This window comes from Antedon mediterranea, chromosome 5 (assembly GCF_964355755.1).
Source record: "Antedon mediterranea chromosome 5, ecAntMedi1.1, whole genome shotgun sequence".
Classification (NCBI taxonomy): domain Eukaryota; kingdom Metazoa; phylum Echinodermata; class Crinoidea; order Comatulida; family Antedonidae; genus Antedon; species Antedon mediterranea.
Genome location: NC_092674.1, coordinates 16,744,390 through 16,763,627, shown reverse-complemented (window position 1 = coordinate 16,763,627; position 19,238 = coordinate 16,744,390). Strand labels below are relative to the sequence as shown.

General features: G+C 33.0%; 1 protein-coding gene across 1 annotated transcript in view; it reads right to left on the bottom strand.

Moving 5' to 3' along the window:
- LOC140048489 (run domain Beclin-1-interacting and cysteine-rich domain-containing protein-like) overlaps window positions 1-19,238 on the bottom strand; it is a 106,892-nt gene that overhangs the window by 4,921 nt on the left and 82,733 nt on the right. Inside the window, exons 12-17 of the mRNA XM_072093220.1 lie at window positions 18,226-18,299; window positions 17,792-18,095; window positions 17,359-17,420; window positions 6,824-6,977; window positions 4,566-4,659; window positions 512-587 (exon numbers count right to left, since the gene is read on the bottom strand). Coding sequence (XP_071949321.1) covers window positions 512-587; window positions 4,566-4,659; window positions 6,824-6,977; window positions 17,359-17,420; window positions 17,792-18,095; window positions 18,226-18,299 — 764 coding nt within the window. The remainder of the gene's footprint in view (window positions 1-511; window positions 588-4,565; window positions 4,660-6,823; window positions 6,978-17,358; window positions 17,421-17,791; window positions 18,096-18,225; window positions 18,300-19,238) is intronic.

The following is a 19,238-nucleotide window of genomic DNA, read 5'->3' as shown; positions in this document are numbered from 1 at the left end:
CTTTTACCCTAAATCTGGCATCATTTTTCTACAAATTGGGAAACCATGTTTGTACAGTCCAGTCTATTTGGAATCTGATTTATGTCCACAATATGTATGGTCAACCAACCAATCCTGTATTAAGCAAACAATGCCTATTTTGTTATTTGACCAATAGGCACAGAGAATTTGTTTCACTGTAATGATTCAAATTTTACTGCACTTTCAATTTAACAAATTGCATTTCTTAGAGGCATTGTATAAAACGTAATTCATGTAATTTTCATTGTAATGTTCACATTGTGTAATTTATCAATCCATACAAATACGTCAGAGGATCTATGGTGTTTCATAACTTATTTCCCTGTCATACCTTTCGCATTCTTGTGTATAACGTCAAGAAATGTTTTGAAGTAAAACATTCGTTAGTAAAAATCCAGTAATATCTAGGGTACACAAAATTTGTTTCTCTATGAATCTTTAGTATGCATCATTATATATGATATAGTATGCATTATTACTCTAATCTTACCTTGCCTTTATCCGCTCACATTTTTTACAATCTTTGGTTGTTTGAAAACATACTACATGATAACATGCCCAGCATTCTAAAATGAAGAATAATACATTTAAATGTTCATTACCATTCAAAGTAATTTTGGGTAATGATTTAACTTTAAAATCAATGCAGTCTGTGTGTAAATTGTTATTTGTTATTGTTTTAAATTAACTGTTATTTTACATTTCAGCAGAAGCTATTAACAGTCAACAACAACTCTGTGAGTGCATCTTCCGTCTCCGGAAAATATATATTTTTTATTTTTGTGTCTTTAGTGCTACATGTGATTAGGCTAATTGTTGAGATCCATGGTTCAAATCCTACTGTGGACCTTTTTTTATTATTTAATTTTTTTAATTATTATTTTTCAAAAATATTTTTTATATTTCAATGGACGTACAGCCTAAGTAAAATAAAAAAAAGTGGTCCTGGTCCGGATTGCTTGTGAGACTAAAACCAGGTTTCTATGACAACTGGTTTTGAGAAAATGACATCTTTAAAAGTGAGGTCATAGGTCAAAAGTCCTACTCCCGGTCATTTTTCACAAGAAACTACCATTAGAGTGAATATAACAAAAAATATTTCTTACAATAAACGCTGCTCGCTTGTTGCGTAATAGTTTTAAAGATATATTGTCCCCCTGAAAAATATTTTTTATTTCAAATTTGTTTTTGAATGTGTCATTTTAGTGTCACATAATAGTTATTTACGTTAACCAAACAATTATTTACCTGAAAAAATTTAATTTAAAGCAAAAAATACTTAAATTGTCTGTCAGACAATGGTTTTTAGGTTATAATTAAACGTTTCTTGTGAATAAATATTATTTTTTTGTTACAGAAGTGAATAACTTTTGTATTTGAAGTAAAATACAACAAGAATTCATACTTTAATATGAAACAAACTCAATTTCTGTCACTTTAGTTTATTTTTTGCTAAGGTCAAGTCTAGGGGTCACTTCATCAAGCCTAGATACTTCAAGTGTGAAGTATCCTATTACAAACAAAACTTTACTATGTGTACTTTTTTTATAATAATTCAATGATTATCTGACAGCGATTACAGTATTATAATATCGGTCTAGATTGACAGTCAAATGGGATTCATTGTAAATACCAGAAATAATGTTTTGATTATTTGACAGTGAATTATTATAACTAGATGGTACGCTCGCTTCGCTCGCGTACCATCTAGGTCGTGCCCACAGATGGTTCTCGAATACATTTCAGCGAAAAAAAACTGGCGATTTCAAATGTACGTACCGCAGGACTATAAAATATTGTCGTTTACAGAAACAAATAAATAGACACAATGATTTATGTAGTCAACCAAAATTAGCACCCTGGGAATTACTTCCGAAAGCGAAACTGGTCACAAAATGAGTCCAAATTTTTGATTTGGACTCATTTAAAGATGTACTGTCCCTTGAACACAAAAAAATGAAGATCAAAATATTCTAAATTTAAATTGGCCATATCAAAGTAATATTAAAGTTATTCACTTTAAGTTGAAAATTCGAGCCAAAAACAACAAGTTTACGTAATTAACAGGTAAATTAGTTTGATTACATTTCGTCTGGAAAATCGTTTGCGAGCGAAAGTAAACAAAGATTTTAAACCATGAGTACGAATTATGCATGATGCTAATTAGGATTGTTTACAACTCGTCACGGTTGAGAAGGTATTTTCACACAGATCGTGAGGAAGTTTTATGATTATGCATACAGAGTAGCCAATACAAGCGTGTTGCATTATGAGATATGTTTTGATCGAAAACTTTGACTGGAAGTCAAAGTTATTTTTTAAACAAAAAAAACGTCTGTATTTCAGTTAAATGATTTTTTTCCCCGAAAAATTTTTGGTGATAGTTAATAACTATTATGATACTTCAAAATGACCCACCTTTTTTCGAAATCTTTTATTTTTTATTTTTTTGGAATTAGTCACAGGGACAATACATCTTTAAACAAACCCAATTTGTGTTTTGTATCTAACATTAGGGTTGAGGGTTGGGGATGAGGATGAGGATAGGTACGGAGGAACAATTTTTAAATATATTCTTTATATTAAATTATTCTTTATATTTCTTTATTATCCACTCAGTAACGAAATTTTTTTTTTATAGGCCTATAAATAATATACCACTAAATAGAGTAAAACATTTCCGATTTAATACTTTGTTAAAACTGTCACTTTCATTGTCGATTGAAATAGTAAAGTACATGTAATGATACACCACTACGACGTTTATATTTTTTTCAATCATTAATTAATACAAACATTGAGAAGCAACTGTCAGTAATAAAGTATTATATTATTATGTGTTTATAATCTAAAAGTAGGGGCTACCCACACTCACAGTAATAAAGTTTATTATTATATCTAACAGTACCAACACACACAATAAGAAATTTGCGATTCAAATGGCGATCAAAAGTGGTTAATACCTATTTACAGTATTGTATAGCATTACAATACTATTTATGTTTATTCTCCAAAGGCCCATAAATTTACCTACTTGTGTTAAACCATGGAGGTATGCATCAGAGAACATTTTCGCCAGTGTAGCGTAGCAAAAAGCTATACAAAACAACCTCATTGCTACACATTTTGAAAATTGTGTAGCAAAAAATACAATACAAAACTATGTTTCTCGACTTAAAAATCAGTTTTATTAGCAATATTGCTAAACAAAATTTTTAAATGAAAATTTTCCCTGTGCATGCATGGTTAAACCAAATAATTTGGAATGTTCCATTCATAATTGCAAATCAACACATTTGTATAAACGTATATTACAGTAAATCTACCAAAATAGCATTTTTTAAAGAAAATCGGCCTGTCTTCAACATTATGATGCTGTACTCGAGCTGTTCAACCGGTTTTCAGCCATTAAAAACAATTATCGTAGGAGGAGATAGGAAAATGCGAAGTATCCTCGTATTATTGTATGTGGGTATTTTTCAAGATGGACATGCATTAGACAGTGTATACCACGATCGGAAAACACCCCTATTTGGGGCAAACCGATGAACCTAAATTCGTTTTAATTGTCAATAACTAATTATCGAACTCAATTTAATTAGTAAACAGGGTTACATCAGGTGGTTAAAATCAGTATCGAAAGTACGGATCAACTTTATATACCATCGAGTAAACATTCTAGAAATAACGCGCGATTTACCGAATTTTTCCCTTACGTAAATTTATACATAGATACTGGCCTAGGTTAACAGCAAGAATTCATTATTTATTATTTTCAAGATTTTACAGATTACTGTCTACATACATCTATATAATACTGTATTATCAGCAAATTTTTTCATGGACTCTCTTCTCCCAAACGTGCTTTGGGATTTGTAATTTTAGCATGACCTGTCCTAGTTTACAAAAAACCAAAAATGTCGGCCTCTAGAACTATAACTGCTGCTTGCTTTCAGCTTCTGAATGAGTGGTCCTCTTGGGACGTAGCTGGCTAAAGCAGCAGCGTGAAAATGCATATCGAGAGTACTTTGGCACAACAATTTTATTTCTATGTCTGTTAGTTATCGAGAACTGCAAATGCACCAAAATACAGCAAAATTTGTAAAAGGACAAAAATATCATTTAGCCAAAGCGGATATTGGCCCTTGATAGCATTTGCAGCAATAAAGAAATTGAATTGAATTGAATTGAAGTAGATAATGGAATAAGCGAGTACACACTGTATAGTTTCAATACGAGATTCTGTTTAAAGAAAAGAATTTACTTAGTCTGAATGATTTGTACAGTAGAGGATATTATAATATACTTCTCTATAACTTCATTCTTATATTATTAATTTGACAATCGATGAACGTTCTATTATTATGCTTAATGAGGAAAGTGGAAAAATCTTTTCAGCTTCACCGTAAGGCCTAAAAGGGCTGTAATGTACGTAAACTTTAGAAGGAAAATTTAGAAGGAAGCATGGCGCGGAACCTTCCCCTCCCCTTGCCAACCCCTCATGCATTTTGGTTTGAAATTCTATTATAAAAAAGTAAACCAACCTTGACACTGATGAGTTTTATTAAGTTCAAATGGAAATATAATATCAGACTCATTGTTACACAGTTCACAGATAAATCCACGTGCCTGACAGAGCTAAAAAATATTAATATAGAATGGTAGGTTAAAAAAATAAAAAGACAACAATTAGACAAGATACAAGATAACTTGTTGTGTTCAATGACTTAATCCAGACTTTATGCAGTAGCTATGTAACCGGCCCGCCACTGCCACAGAAGAATAAACGTACGAGTAGCATGGGTGTTATACCTTAGCTATCTACTGCATTGTTAAATAATAATGGATTTTGCAATTTAACTTCTATGTTAAACATAAATATGTATGGAATGAATAATAGAAATATTATTTTTTTAAAATATATTTATACATAAGGTTATACAGTACTGTACTCAGATTAATGCAGAATAATACAAGTAATCATTATAATACCACAGTATTTGAAATAATAAACCAACTAATTAACAACATGCCTAATGTGTATATCTTATACAAATATATTTAAACTTGATCCAATTGGTTCTGGCATATCTGGATTATTTAGAATTAATAAACTTAATTTTGTTTTAACCTGTGGCGTGGTATGGCGGAACAGCACTAGTCCCTCAATTGTACACATGCACACAAGAGAACAAATTGATACGCCATCATCTTTCTTCATTTTATTCAAGAAGCAGGATCTCCAAAGAGATACTTTTATATATATAAACACATCAGGCATAGAACATTAATTCTAAACAACCCGGTGATATACTGAAATTTAATTAATTTGAAATGATAAAGATGAGGAAATCTGGGAGAATGAGAAAGTCGCCCCAACTGAGACACGGAACCTTCTGCTTGATATGGGGCTATATATATTATATCTGTCTGTATATTGGATATACTAGAGGGTGAGCTCGCTTCGCTCGCTCCCCCTCTAGGAAGTGTAGACGATGGTTCTCGGAATCATAATGTTCTCCTTATACATTTTCTGTCGGTTACCATTATTGAAAATGCTTGACATTCGTAAAACTAAACTACTTTGTTTCACAGTGTTTTAGATGATTAATAACATTTTAAAGTATAGTTTTTATTGTTTGGTAGGGCCCTTTGGGGAGGCGGAGGTCATTTGAGGGAGGTGCTTATTCGAGGGATATATGTTAAATTTTTTAGTTCTAATAATATGGTAACATTTATAATCAAATGAACTTTCGTCTCATAGATATGAAAAGTGGTAAAAAAGAATAACAAATGCTTGGTAAATTGCAGATAACAGTGCGGTGAATTCTACTACAAATAGTATAATTGTGTTATTATAAATATGTGAATGGACGTTTATTAGATAGTTGGGTTGTGTGTGGGGGGGGGGGGGGGGGGGTTATTATTCAAAGTGATGTTTTATTGGAGAGGCGTTTATTCAAATGAATACCATCCTAATAATTATTAATACATTATTTAATTTAATCATCTTTTGAAACTAACTGCCGTGACAGAGTGGGCCCAAGAAAGAAGACATTACGGCTTGCAACATGGGCAGACATCTCGGTCCTAACGGGACACAGGAAGATAGCCTACAGTTATTCCTGCAAGCTTACTCAATAAAACTCAGCTATCTCAATAAAACTCAGCTATCGGGATTTCACTCGAAAAATGTCTTATCAAATCTCCCTATGTAATTTTATAATACTATTCCCCACAATATATTCTGATTCTTTATGGCGTATATTTAATTTGATCTTTATTAATTTGCAGTATAATTCCTATTATTTAACTACTGCACCTTCACACACGTGTGGTATGTTTTACAATAAACAAAAAACTGAAATGGCTATGATTAATGGCCAATTTTTTTTTCGTCTTCCAAAGGGACACTGTATTGATTGATGGAAAGTGCCTGTTTCCAGTCACCTTTAGGGTCAAATCTATTATTTTAACTGCTCCCTTGTGTATAAAAGAGAGAAAATATTTGATGTTATCAAATCTACGTTTCGCGGTACATCTCGGATAGATAAGGTAGGTATCCAAGGCGGAGATTTGTAGAGAAGTTTTTGCATTGTGCTCGCCTATGTCAGAATTAACCATAATTTATATATAGATGGATATGTACCGCAGAACTGGCACATATATAGGCTGAGTCTTTTATGCGATGATATTATAATCAAAGTTTGATTTTATTCATCTTTATTTTTCATGTTTCGGGGGATAACATCCTAAAAAAAATTCTTTCCATTTATTAGATTTTAATTCATAAAATACTTACCTGACACTGTTGTACATGGTGTTTTATGTCCTCTACTAAAACGTGTAACTCATCTGCTAACTCTCCAGTCTTTACCTTCAACAGATCATGTATAGAGTACAAATGAATATCTGTATACAGGTGCTGGGGGTACTGCTGAAGAGTTGGCAACAAACTATGGAAAATATGTATAACAGAAAGAATTGTAAACGAAATACCGCAAGAGTACAAATACAGATTTTTTCTATTTTGAGCATTTATATTGTTCAATACAGCAAATCTGCAAAAAGACTCTGCTGAGAAGGCAAGCAAATAAAGCCGAACATGTTATTGCTTATATGATATATGAACTGGATTCTTCTTTTTGAACTAATTTGAAGTTTGATTTAAACACAGAAATTACAAATGGTGAGGATCAACTTAATGACACTTAAGGTTTGTCTAGTATTAATATGTTTTTACATGATCTAGTTGATTCTATTGACATTCATGCAGGTAAATGTGGTCATTGGTTAAGCCTTTATCTGATTCAGTACCAAGGTCTTTTCAAAATTTACCAAAATCTGGTTAGTGGAACATATAATTTAGGGGTCATTAGAGGTCAAATTTGGTATTATATAACTTTTTTAGATATAAGTTATGACTGGTTTACCAAATAAAATAATGTAAAGCCCAACATTTTCGTGGCCCTAAATTTTCATGATTTTACATTTTCAACTATTTCGCGACCTTTTATTTTCTTGATTTGATTTTCTTGTGTAATTTGTTGCACCAAATTGGCGAATGTATTTCGCCTCCGCGATGAACGTCAAAAACAACAATTGAATAGTGTCAAGAGTAAATTTACAGAATACGTGATTGTAAATTTAGGGATGTAAATAAATATATGTTTTGGCTACAGTCTGTGACGCACATGTTTAATAGGCTCTTAAATAGTTAACACCCCCATAATTAATGTACTCTACCAAATTATTGTTGTTTCTACAAAACAACGAACGGACGCGACACCGGCCAGATGGTGGTTGTGGAGAGCATGGTGATGGTATTTTTGGCGTTTGCTGCACCACAAGCTAGGTTTATGCACACATTACAACTTATTATTTTATTTAATGGACAAAGGATTCGTCAAGCAATACACTATACATTTCACAAAAATTACCTAAGAAATGTTGTAAGCTTTTTTATTCCAATTCGAACAATTATTTTAGCGATCAATCCTCCCACGGCAGGAATTTCATCATTGTTTTGAGCGAGGCAGCCTAGGCTTAGCTAGCATATTCGGTCGGTTGCAATTTATTTTAATGTTTTAATTACACCTAAACAAACAATATAAATAATAATCAGGGTTTTTTGTAAATGTTTCAAAGAATACACAATTAGAAGTTTATCGTAACTATTTTAAATCTATTTTGTCCATATTTTAAGCCTCTAGCAAGGCTAGGCCTAGCTAACTAAGCCTGATTGACTGTAAACAACATCGTTGGGAATTTCGCTATTTTCGTGCTCGTTGTTCAATCGCGAAAGTCGTGAACATTTTGGGCTTTACAGTATATAATAGCAATTTAAATTATCTATCTAATGGTAGCAAACATGATACGTTTACATGCAAACATGGTATAGTTTTTGCGTGAAAATTGTAATATTTTAAAATTTTAATCAAAAAATACAATTTTTCAATAATTATATTTTAGTAAAAATAGAATAGAATAGGGTATGTTCAGACTGACAGCGTTAAGGTAATCCGTGGAATTAAAACACTCAGATCAGACTGACAGCGTTAAGGTAATCCGTGGCGTTAAAACACTCAGATCAGACTGACAGCGTTAAGGTAATCCGTGGCCATTAGGCACAGGAGCCCCGGATAGCGTTACGAAGTCGTTAACTCTGTCAGCCCATGGTCAACCCAACTAATGTGTTTTTCCCAAGGACAACTTATCAATAACTAAACTTTGTCACCACCCATAAGTGTGCTGTTCATTTCCTATTGACCAATGAACACCAATGTAACTGGACCTGAGTTTCTTGCTATTCGACCTTGTGTGCAAATTATACAATTAATTGATGTTAAGGCCACTGACTACTCTTTTCTGTATAGAAACACTGAATTGACTGAATAATAAGAAAACCCTACAATAATTTCTACTACTACTTGATGTTATACAAGAACTATATTAAAAGAATTGAATGTATGGAGAATGAAAAGTTAAACGTTATAACTTATATGTAAAACATCACTTAGATGATATCTATCAGATATATCATTTTCTAAAAATTGTTTCATTAGTTAGAATAGATCACGGAAAACCAATACCAATACTGATCTGGACTCGGAAATTCAAAATGTAGCAGGCAACGTTTCACCAATGAAAACTTTCAAGACAAACAAAGTATCATAATTATCATGATATCCATTTTTATTTAATAACGATAAATGGATATAAATATTTCGTCTTTTTTGTTATTTTGTGATGGAAAATATATTGAGTGAACATTGGCACTGAGCTTAAATGTTCCCCGTCCCCTTAATGTCCGCTTTATAGGAGTGTCCCCTCAGTAAGGATTTGCTGTTTTTCCCCTTAATAATAAATTATGATGTCCATCTTATCCTCTCAATTTTAATGTGCTACACCCGATAATAGAATACACATCTAGCTCGTGTGTACTTTAAAGAACCTAGTACATCTTTCGAGACGAGTGGGGGGTTACCCCGGTGTATTAGTACATCACAGCCACTGATCACCAACTGGGCACTCTGGGAGACCAGTCTTTGACTGAAGAGGTTACACAGTATAAATATATATTTCATTCAATTCAATAGAATAACTGTACAGTAGGCTCCTATTTGATGCAATGTGTTTAATACCCAATGTGCTCAATTTGATTGTGCTACCCAAATCCATGCTATCCATTTGAAATAATTTGCTATCCATTTGAAAGAATGTGCTACCCGATAATCCGTATAGAATAATGTACAGTACAATTATATCCATTTGATCGTGCTACCTAATGTGCTATCCATTTGAAATAATGTGCTATCCATTTGAAAGAATGTGCTATCCATTTGAAAGAATGTGCTACCCGATAATCCATATAGAATAATGTACAGTACAGTACTATATCCATTTGATTGTGCTACCCAATGTGCTATCCATTTGAAAGAATGCGCTATCCATTTGAAAGAATGTGCTACCCGATAATCCGTATAGAATAATGTACAGTACTATATCCATTTGATTGTGCTACCTAATGTGCTATCCATTTGAAAGAATGTGCTACCCGATAATCCTTATAGAATAATGTACAGTACTATATCCATTTGACTGTGCTACCTAATGTGCTATCCATTTGAAAGAATGTCTACCCGATAATCCGTAGGCTATAGAATAATGTACAGTACAATTATATCCATTTGATTGTGCTACCTAATGTGCTACCCGATAATCCTTATAGAATAATGTACAGTACTATATCCATTTGATTGTGCTACCCAATGTGCTATCCATTTGAAATAATGTGCTATCCATTTGAAATAATGTGCTATCCATTTGAAAGAATGTGCTATCCATTTGAAATAATTTTCTATCCATTTGAAAGAATGTGCTACCCGATAATCCGTATAGAATAATGTAAAGTACTATATCCATTTGACTGTGCTACCTAATGTGCTATCCATTTGAAATAATGTGCTATCCATTTGAAAGAATGTGCTATTCATTTGAAATAGGCCTAATGTGCTATCCATTTGAAAGAATGTGCTACCCGATAATCATAGAATAATGTACAGTACTATATCCATTTGATTGTGCTACCTAATGTGCTATCCATTTGAAATAATGTGCTATCCATTTGAAAGAATGTGCTATCCACATTAGGTGTACATCCCCATTAGAACTTTTTGGTCAAAATCCTTATCAGATAAATCAACTAAGCAGGTGATAAATGACCTAAATCCTATTATACCCCTGTGATTTTATTAGCTCTCTTGTAATTGATTGATTAGGACAAGGTACATTCTTCAGTATGCAAGGTCAATGGTCAGGCAAAAACTAGCAGAATTCGGCAATGATCAAATAGTTTAATGACCTGCCTATCAAAGTTGGACTTAAATAAACACATGTCACAGTAGGAGGTTAAGTGACATTTACCTGAAGTTTTTCAAAACTTCGGGTAAAAATGAACACATTCTCTAATGGGGCTGTACACGTAATGCATTTGAAAGAATGTGCTATCCATTTGAAAGAATGTGCTACCCGATAATCCGTATAGAATGCACAGTACAGTTATATCATAGTTATATCCATTTGATTGAGCTATCTATTGTGCTATCCGTTTGAACTAATGTGCTGTCTGTTTGAAATAATTCAGGTTTTTTTTTTAAAATATGTTTTGCTATCCATTTTAAACGTGCTAAACAAGTTACATATTTGTTGATATAAATTTGCGGTACACCACGTAGGCCTATATTAGTTCTGAAAAGAACTGTTGAGTTGCTTGACGTTTCGATTTAGGCCTACTCCAAAGTCAAAGTCTCCAAAGCTATTCCATCATGTCGTATTCGGGGAATCGCCCACAAGTGTTTTCTCAGAGAAGGGTATGTTCTGTATGGGGTTCTGTATGCTATTTGTTAATAATGTACAAAAAATGAAATAAAAAATCATATTAATTATCGGTATGTACGGAGGAAGCTCGAACAAGACGAAGCGCGAAACAAATAAAAGCGCAGCGCGAAACATCTGAAATGATATACAATTTCTCAAAACATGAAAACACAGAATATATTATATTAATATAACTTTTTAATATTTCCAAAGGCTCGGACAAGGAAGAAGGGCCTTAAAAAACTGAATTGCTATATGTTAGACCACATTTCCATAACTTTTCAAAACTCATCGAACCCTCTGCTAGTAGGCCTAATTAATATAGGAGCGTATCGCCAAATCATTAGAGAAAAAAAAACATGGCATGAAGATGTAATTAATCAAACAACGGCCAAAGAATACCAACAATTTTAATTTAGGTTTCGATTCGTAATTACTAATGTGGTGGACTAAGCCTAGTTTGAAACTATAGTGACCATTTATTTTAGAAAGAAAGATAGACAAATTTGTTCCCTCTCCATGTTATTGTTAATACCAAGGCACTTTTCAATTAAAAATTCTGGCCTAGTATTCTTGCAAGGTCGTCACAGCTCCAGTTACAAACTGTGATACAAAGTGTCAATCATTTGACCAGTGAACAGCCCACTGGTAGGATAGTCCTTGAAACCGTCCGTAAAACACATTAATCACTCACATCAGTCATGCCGCTAATGGTTGAAAACCTCACTTTTTGGGGTTTTCAAACGTAACGCTATCCGGGGCTCCTGCGCCTAATGATTAAAACACTCGGATCAGATCAAAGCAGATAGAACTATATGTATACATTCAATGCATGAAAGTTTACATCGCAAAATTGTTTTTTTAAATTTTTATTTATATAATGTTACCTTCAAATATACTGATTTGTTCTTACTACTTGTAGAATTGCATTTTATACCAAAATAACTTAATTATTACACGGACAATAATCTGATTTAATTTATGAAAATATCATATCACTGACGACAACTTTACTGTTCTTTAAAATTGAAAACCTGAAAATACATTTGACATAGCTACTTCACTGTCATATACTAGGGTACATGTATGTAGTTGCTGTCTGCTAATCGTGGTCGTGTCTTGGTTAAGGTTAAAATCACTGATGCGTCACTGGATTAGCCTTATCTGCTGCTAGGGTTATTAACGCCACTGGCGCGGTGCAACAGCTCCCTAACGCTAATCCGCGGCCTAGTTCAGACACAAAAATATGTACGCCGCTTACATAACGGCACCTTAACGCTGTGAGTCTGAACATACCCTTAATGACATATTTTTTTAAACACAGTTTTACCAATATTTTGAAACGCAATTTGGTACGAAATTACAGGAATTACAATAGAAACACTCAAAATTTTATGTCAAAGGTTAGACTGGTCCAAACTAGGACAAAACTGTTATTCTTTCCTGTCATCTCAATGATATTTTCAACTCGGAATTGCCATCCAAATACCATATTCTTTAAAATAACCTTGGGAGCCACGCTTATCCATGATCCATGATGCCGTCCAAAATGGATGCCAAATTTATGTAAACTGTATTCTTAATGCCTATTAAATGTCCATTTCTCACTTTTTTAAGTTCTCAGCAAGTATCTTTTAATTTAGAATTTTAATTTATAATAAAATTTAGTGGCATATGACTTATGTGTGTGATTGATGTGTTTTACGGATGGTTTCAAGGACTATCCTACCAGTGGGCTGTTCACTGATTGACACTTTGCATCACCTTTTGTAACTGGAGCTGTAACAACCTTGCAAGAAGACTAGGCCAGAATTTGTAATTGAAAAGTGCCTTGGTATTAACATGGAGATGGAAACAACTTACCATAGTAATTACGAATCGAAACCTAAATTAAAATTGTCTGTATTCTTTGGCCATTTTATTCTTTTTTTCCTAATAATTGGGCGATATCTTCCTTTATTAATTACTAGCAGAGGGGTCGATGAGTTTTGAAAAGTTATTGAAATGTGGCCTTACAATTACATATAAAAATTCAGTTTTTTTAAGGCCCTTCTTCCAGGTCCGATCCTGGAAAATGACTTTGGTTCTGCCATGGAAATATTAAAAAGTTATGAATCAAATATATTTGTGTTTTCATGTTTGTCAATGTAAGAAATTATACATGATTTCAGATGTTTCGCGCTGCTTTTGTATTTGTTGGCAATGTTTCGTGCTTTGTCTTGTTGGCAAAAGAAACGCTCAACTTCCGCTGTACATTATTATACAATAATGAATGTTTATGGGTGTAAGGTACAAATAATGGCATGAGGTGAATGATGAAAGGTTATACATCAACGAGGTGACAGCAACTACCGTAACCTTTCATCATTCACCAAATGCCATTGTTTGTACCATTACACAAATATAAAACATTCATTATTTGTTTTATATAACATCTAAATAGATTCCTGTCATTTGAATCAAATAAAAGGTAGGCCTAGCCAAGGCCTACAATTGAATCACTTGGTAACATTTGGTTTTTAAAAATTATTATATTAAATATTATTATTTATATGGATTTTATAAATGCATCTATTGTTAGTGTTAAATATGTCAACAAACGACCAAACAATCCTAGGCCTAGCAAGGCTAACCCGCCTAGGCTAATAACTAACAGGCCTTAGCCTATTAGGTAACAGGACGATTCGGCCCTGAGACGATTCGGCCCGGGACGATTCGGCCCGGGACTATTCGGCCCGGGACGATTCGGCCCTGAGACGATTCGGCACACTTAAATTTATCGGCGTTGATATGCATTTTATAAGCACAAAATAAGCTTTTTCCCCAAACGTTATTTCCAGAGAGACTATGGGGTAGTACTACTAGGGATAAAGATGCAATAAAGCAAACCTTTTGAAAAAATTGTCGATAAATACCCAAAAAAATGAATATGAATTTGGTCTAAAGTGAGACGTTTCGGCCCACAAAGTGGGATGTTTCGAATAGTCCCGGGCCGAATCGTCTCAGGGCCGAATCGTCCCTGAACCGCCTATTAGGCCTAGCTAGGCCTAGGTTGAAGATAGCAATACGAAACCTTGACAGACAACTGGAACTCATCTAGGCTAATTATGTTTTTCCAACAATTCCATGTGTTGTAAAGATGTTCCCATTAATTAATAAAAATCCTAAAAACGATCTAAAGTTAATTTAAATGCCTTTTTGATCTAAATTAGTACATAAACCGAATTATTTCAAACAGACAGCACATTATTTCAAATGGATATAGGCCATAATTCATCTCGTTCCAGTGTTATGGGTCAAGAATTTCTTAACATATTCAGAATGTTAATTTTATAGTTACCAACATATCAAAAGTTCTCCACAATCGTGGGTGTCAATTTAGAGAAATTATCGATTGATTTTGGTACTCTATTTTGATATACATCGTGATTGTGCCAAAATCTTTCTGGATAAACGTTTTGTACAAATGGACACTGCCAGACAAGTGTGTCTTATCTCTAGCAAGTAACTTCATATTTTGGTCTTTATAACTTTGATACAGCCCAGATATTGACTCGTGAACAACAATGAAAATGAGTTCGTTCATTAGATGTTGTACTATAATATTGTATATATTGTTACTAGAAATGAGTTGATAAAATATATTAGATATATTAGATATATTAGAAGGCCTAATAATTTGTTTCCATCAGAAATTACTGAAGTGGGGTGGGAAGAGTTACGAAATCCATTCCGACTTAAAATAACGCTATACGAGCAGGTTAAAAATGACAAAATGCGCACATTAATTGCACAAAAGTGCTGAAAATGGTAAAAAATAAGGCATTTTTAAAATGAAAATAATTCTTCAGAATGCACGGTGACCTCCAATTTTTTTTAATAATTCTGGAAGCCATCGAGTTGTAGATATGAATTCATGTACACATTTGACGTCAACATGTTGTGACGTCATCAAATGGCCACTTGAATTTAAAAATTAGGATTTTTTATCTTTTTTTTTTTTTTTTTTTTTTTTTTTTTTTTCAATAGAACGCATCTCTGTTATTTTGTGCCTGATTTTCGCTCAAATTTTAGTATGTGATTGCTCAATTAATTGACTTTCTTATCACTTGCCACTATTTTTATTTTGATGACGTCATCACGCGTAAAAACTTGAATAATGTAGGTCATGTAATTTCACCTTCGCCGTAAATTTGAATATCTTACAGCTCTTCAGAATTGAAGGTTACCTTGATGATTATAATTTATTATGAAAGCTGATGAAATGTAGATATGAATTCATATAAAAATCAAGCCTATTGGATGTTGTGACGTTAACATATGGCCAGTTGAAGTTAAAAAGTAGTTTTTTCATTCCTTTAGTCAAAGTTATACAAAAATCAAAGAAAAAAAAAATCATTGCGCTTCTACGTGCCAAATTCTCTTCCAATTCTTATGTTTATTTGCTCAATTCATTATCTTTTGAAATTGTCATCTTCAAGTTTATTTTGATAATTTCATCAAACCAAAAAATTAGAACATGGTGTGTGTCCCATATTTTCACCTATGCTACACTGTATATATAGGTATACTGTATATATTCTATATTGCATATAATAGGCACAACTCAGCACTATTATACAAATAATGAATGTTTATGAGTGTAATGGTACAAATAATGGCATGAGGTTAATGATGAAAGGTTATATATCAACGAGGCAACGCCGAGTTGATATTAACCTTTCATCATTCACCAAATGCCATTATTTGTACCACTACACGAATATAAAACATTCATTATTTGTTTTATATAACATCTAAATAGATTCCGGTCATTTGAATCAAATAAGGTAAGTAGCCCTAGCCAAAGGCCTACATTTCATTCACATTGATTAAAAACAGTAACATTTGGTTTTTAATATTATATTAAATGTTATATTAATTTATATGGATTTTATAAACACACCTACTTTAGTGTTAATTATGTCAACAAACGACCAAACAATCTTAGGCCTAGCAAGGCTAAAACGCCTAGACTAGGCTAGCATGGCCTAGGCTAGACCTAGTAGCCTAGTACTAGCTTGGCTGAAAGGCAAAACTTTGACAGACAATTGGAACTTATCTAGGCTAATTATGGTTTTTCCAACAATTCCACGTCTTGTAGGGATGTCCCCATTAATTAATCAAAATCCTAAAAACGATCTAAAGCTAATTTAAATGCCTTTTTTTTTAAAAATAGTACATATATATGTCCAAATCGTACACAAATATCTGCTGCTGTTGCATATCTCACGGTGGTGTTTACAAATGAAACTGAGACCAGACGACAGGTAACGCTGTTGTATTTCACAGTAATTTGTAGAGTAGATTTTTTTTCATCCGCGAAACGTGTTTTTTTCGTACACAAATGTTTAAAAGAGAAATGAAACTGAGGCCCGACGACAGGTGGCGCTGTTGTATTTCACAGTACAGAGCCATATTATAGGGTAATTTGTATACTAGATTTTTTTTCATCCGCGAAACGTTTTTTTTTTCGTACACAAAAATTTTTAAAAAAGTACTATTAAACGATCGTTTAACAATGCGTACTATTGCACGCCATGTGACCCACAATCGTCCAATCAAATGACAGGAATTTATTTAGGTGTTTATAAAAGCGTTTAATGCATCAGGTCATAGGATACATCAACATTTATCAATCGTATGTTAACGTACGTGTATGTTTTTAAAATTTAATGTCAGTAAAATTATAAAAATGATCACCTATAATTCGTCATAGTGACAAATTAAATTCTAGAATTGTTTTTGCTCTTGTACGTCTGATTTTGTTTGTGATCCACCAGTGATATCAGTTATGATACTGAAGGTATCTTCACAATAAAGACAGAAATAAATAAATAAAATACAATAAATCTTATTTGAAATGTTTATGTGAAGCCTAAAATAACTTTAATCATTATTTTTTCCAACATTACTTACCTTTGACCAACACGGCATGTTTTTATGAAGTCTTTTAAGTGGTAAAGTTGTAATCGTAATTCCTAAAAATAAAATAATAACATTTTATGTTGAATTTAAGTTTTTCTCGCATTGACTGGTTGTAACCAATAACAACAGTGTGGTCAATTCTATTCTACTTTTGGATTGTTTCAATCATGTCTAAAATGATATTTATTTTTTTGACTGATTCTATTATATTTTGAAAAAGCAGATTTAAATATACTGTAAAGTCGAAAATGTGCCTTTAATTTTCTTAAAGAATTTCCCAATTAGACTGAATAAGAAGTTAACATCTTGGAATCGACGGATGCATGCAAAAAAATTGGTGATAGATCACATCGATCATGTCGTTGATTAATTTTTTTTCAAATATACATACTGTACATAAATAAATAATTTGGAGGTTACTTACTCTGCACTGGTCCAATATATTCAATTTTCTATATAAAAAAGAATTCCTGTCTTGCATATCAAATAGCGCATCATTGTGCATCTTGCGAAGAAGTTCAAATGAAAAATTTGAAACACTAAATTTACGAAAGTCCCACTTTTCAAGAATGTGACCAGGAATAACAGCAGTAGAGTTATTATGGCAACAATGGCAAAAATATTTTCCGAGGTAATGACAGTAACGCAAACGATTCTGATAGCCAACTTCCACTCTCATGCCACAGCCTGCACAGCGCTGATTCTGCCTTTTCATTACATCTCTCCTCCTATAAATTATAAGGAATTAATTAGTGTTCGGATGATACCAACAACTATAGCAATCAATTCTAAAAATAAATTACATTAACTTAGTTCTTCACAAATAATTCCCTAATAATAATAATTTAACATACATACTTTTGATTCTTATGGATATTAAACACAATTTGGGCTCTGGGTGGTGCCCACTCTGAATTGCCTCTGATACGAGTCTGTAAAAAAAAAAAGCTTGTCAGTCAATGTATAAATATAATGGCACCTTATATATTAGTCAGTGTCCTCATGTAATTCCATAGGATTTTATGCCCAAAGTGAGATTTCACTTGATTTCACTTTATTATGGTACAAGAAAACCAAAAATGTTCTGGTAACAAATTTTCACGACACCCGTAACCATGGTAACAGCCACATTTCAAAATGGCCCACAAATTGCCCTATCTCCGTAACCCTTTGGTCTATCAACAAGATATTGGTATCAAAATACTCAGAATTTTATATTTATTGTAATGGAACATTTTGACGAAATGTAATAGGAAATGCTATTGTGGTCAGTGTTCTCCCCAGGCCTTTGAAGCGTCACGGTACCGTGACGTTTGGGTTCTGTACTGTGACGCTTTACGGTCGGCCGTGACGCTTAAAACCTTATCCGTGACGCTTAAAAATATCAACCACAACCAATCTAAAAATAGATTAATAACAGGCAGGTACTTTCTAGAGCTGAGGCGCAGCATGCATAAAGCCTAATGCATACGAGACACGTGACATGACCACAAGCCAAGAAACAAAAGACTGCATAACAAAGTGTTATAACAACTGAGACGCGTTTTCACCGGCCGTCGCCGAGAGATGTAAACACATGTTTTGTTTACTGCCATGTCTATCTTTCGACTCTAGTATTGGCTGTTGTCTGAATCGTCTAAAAATGCGGTAACTTGTATATTGTAAATAAAGTTTTCAGTTAAAACAATGATTGATTGTATTGTTTTTCTTGTAAAAATGTTATGTGTATTAAAAAATAAATATCAATGATATTTTCAATATCACACTGAATTAATCGACTCTCTATGGATCGGTGGGATTTACTCTTTCGTTGGTAACGTACGCACATCATCAATTGATTTGCTAGGCGCAATTCATTGCTAGCTGCTTTG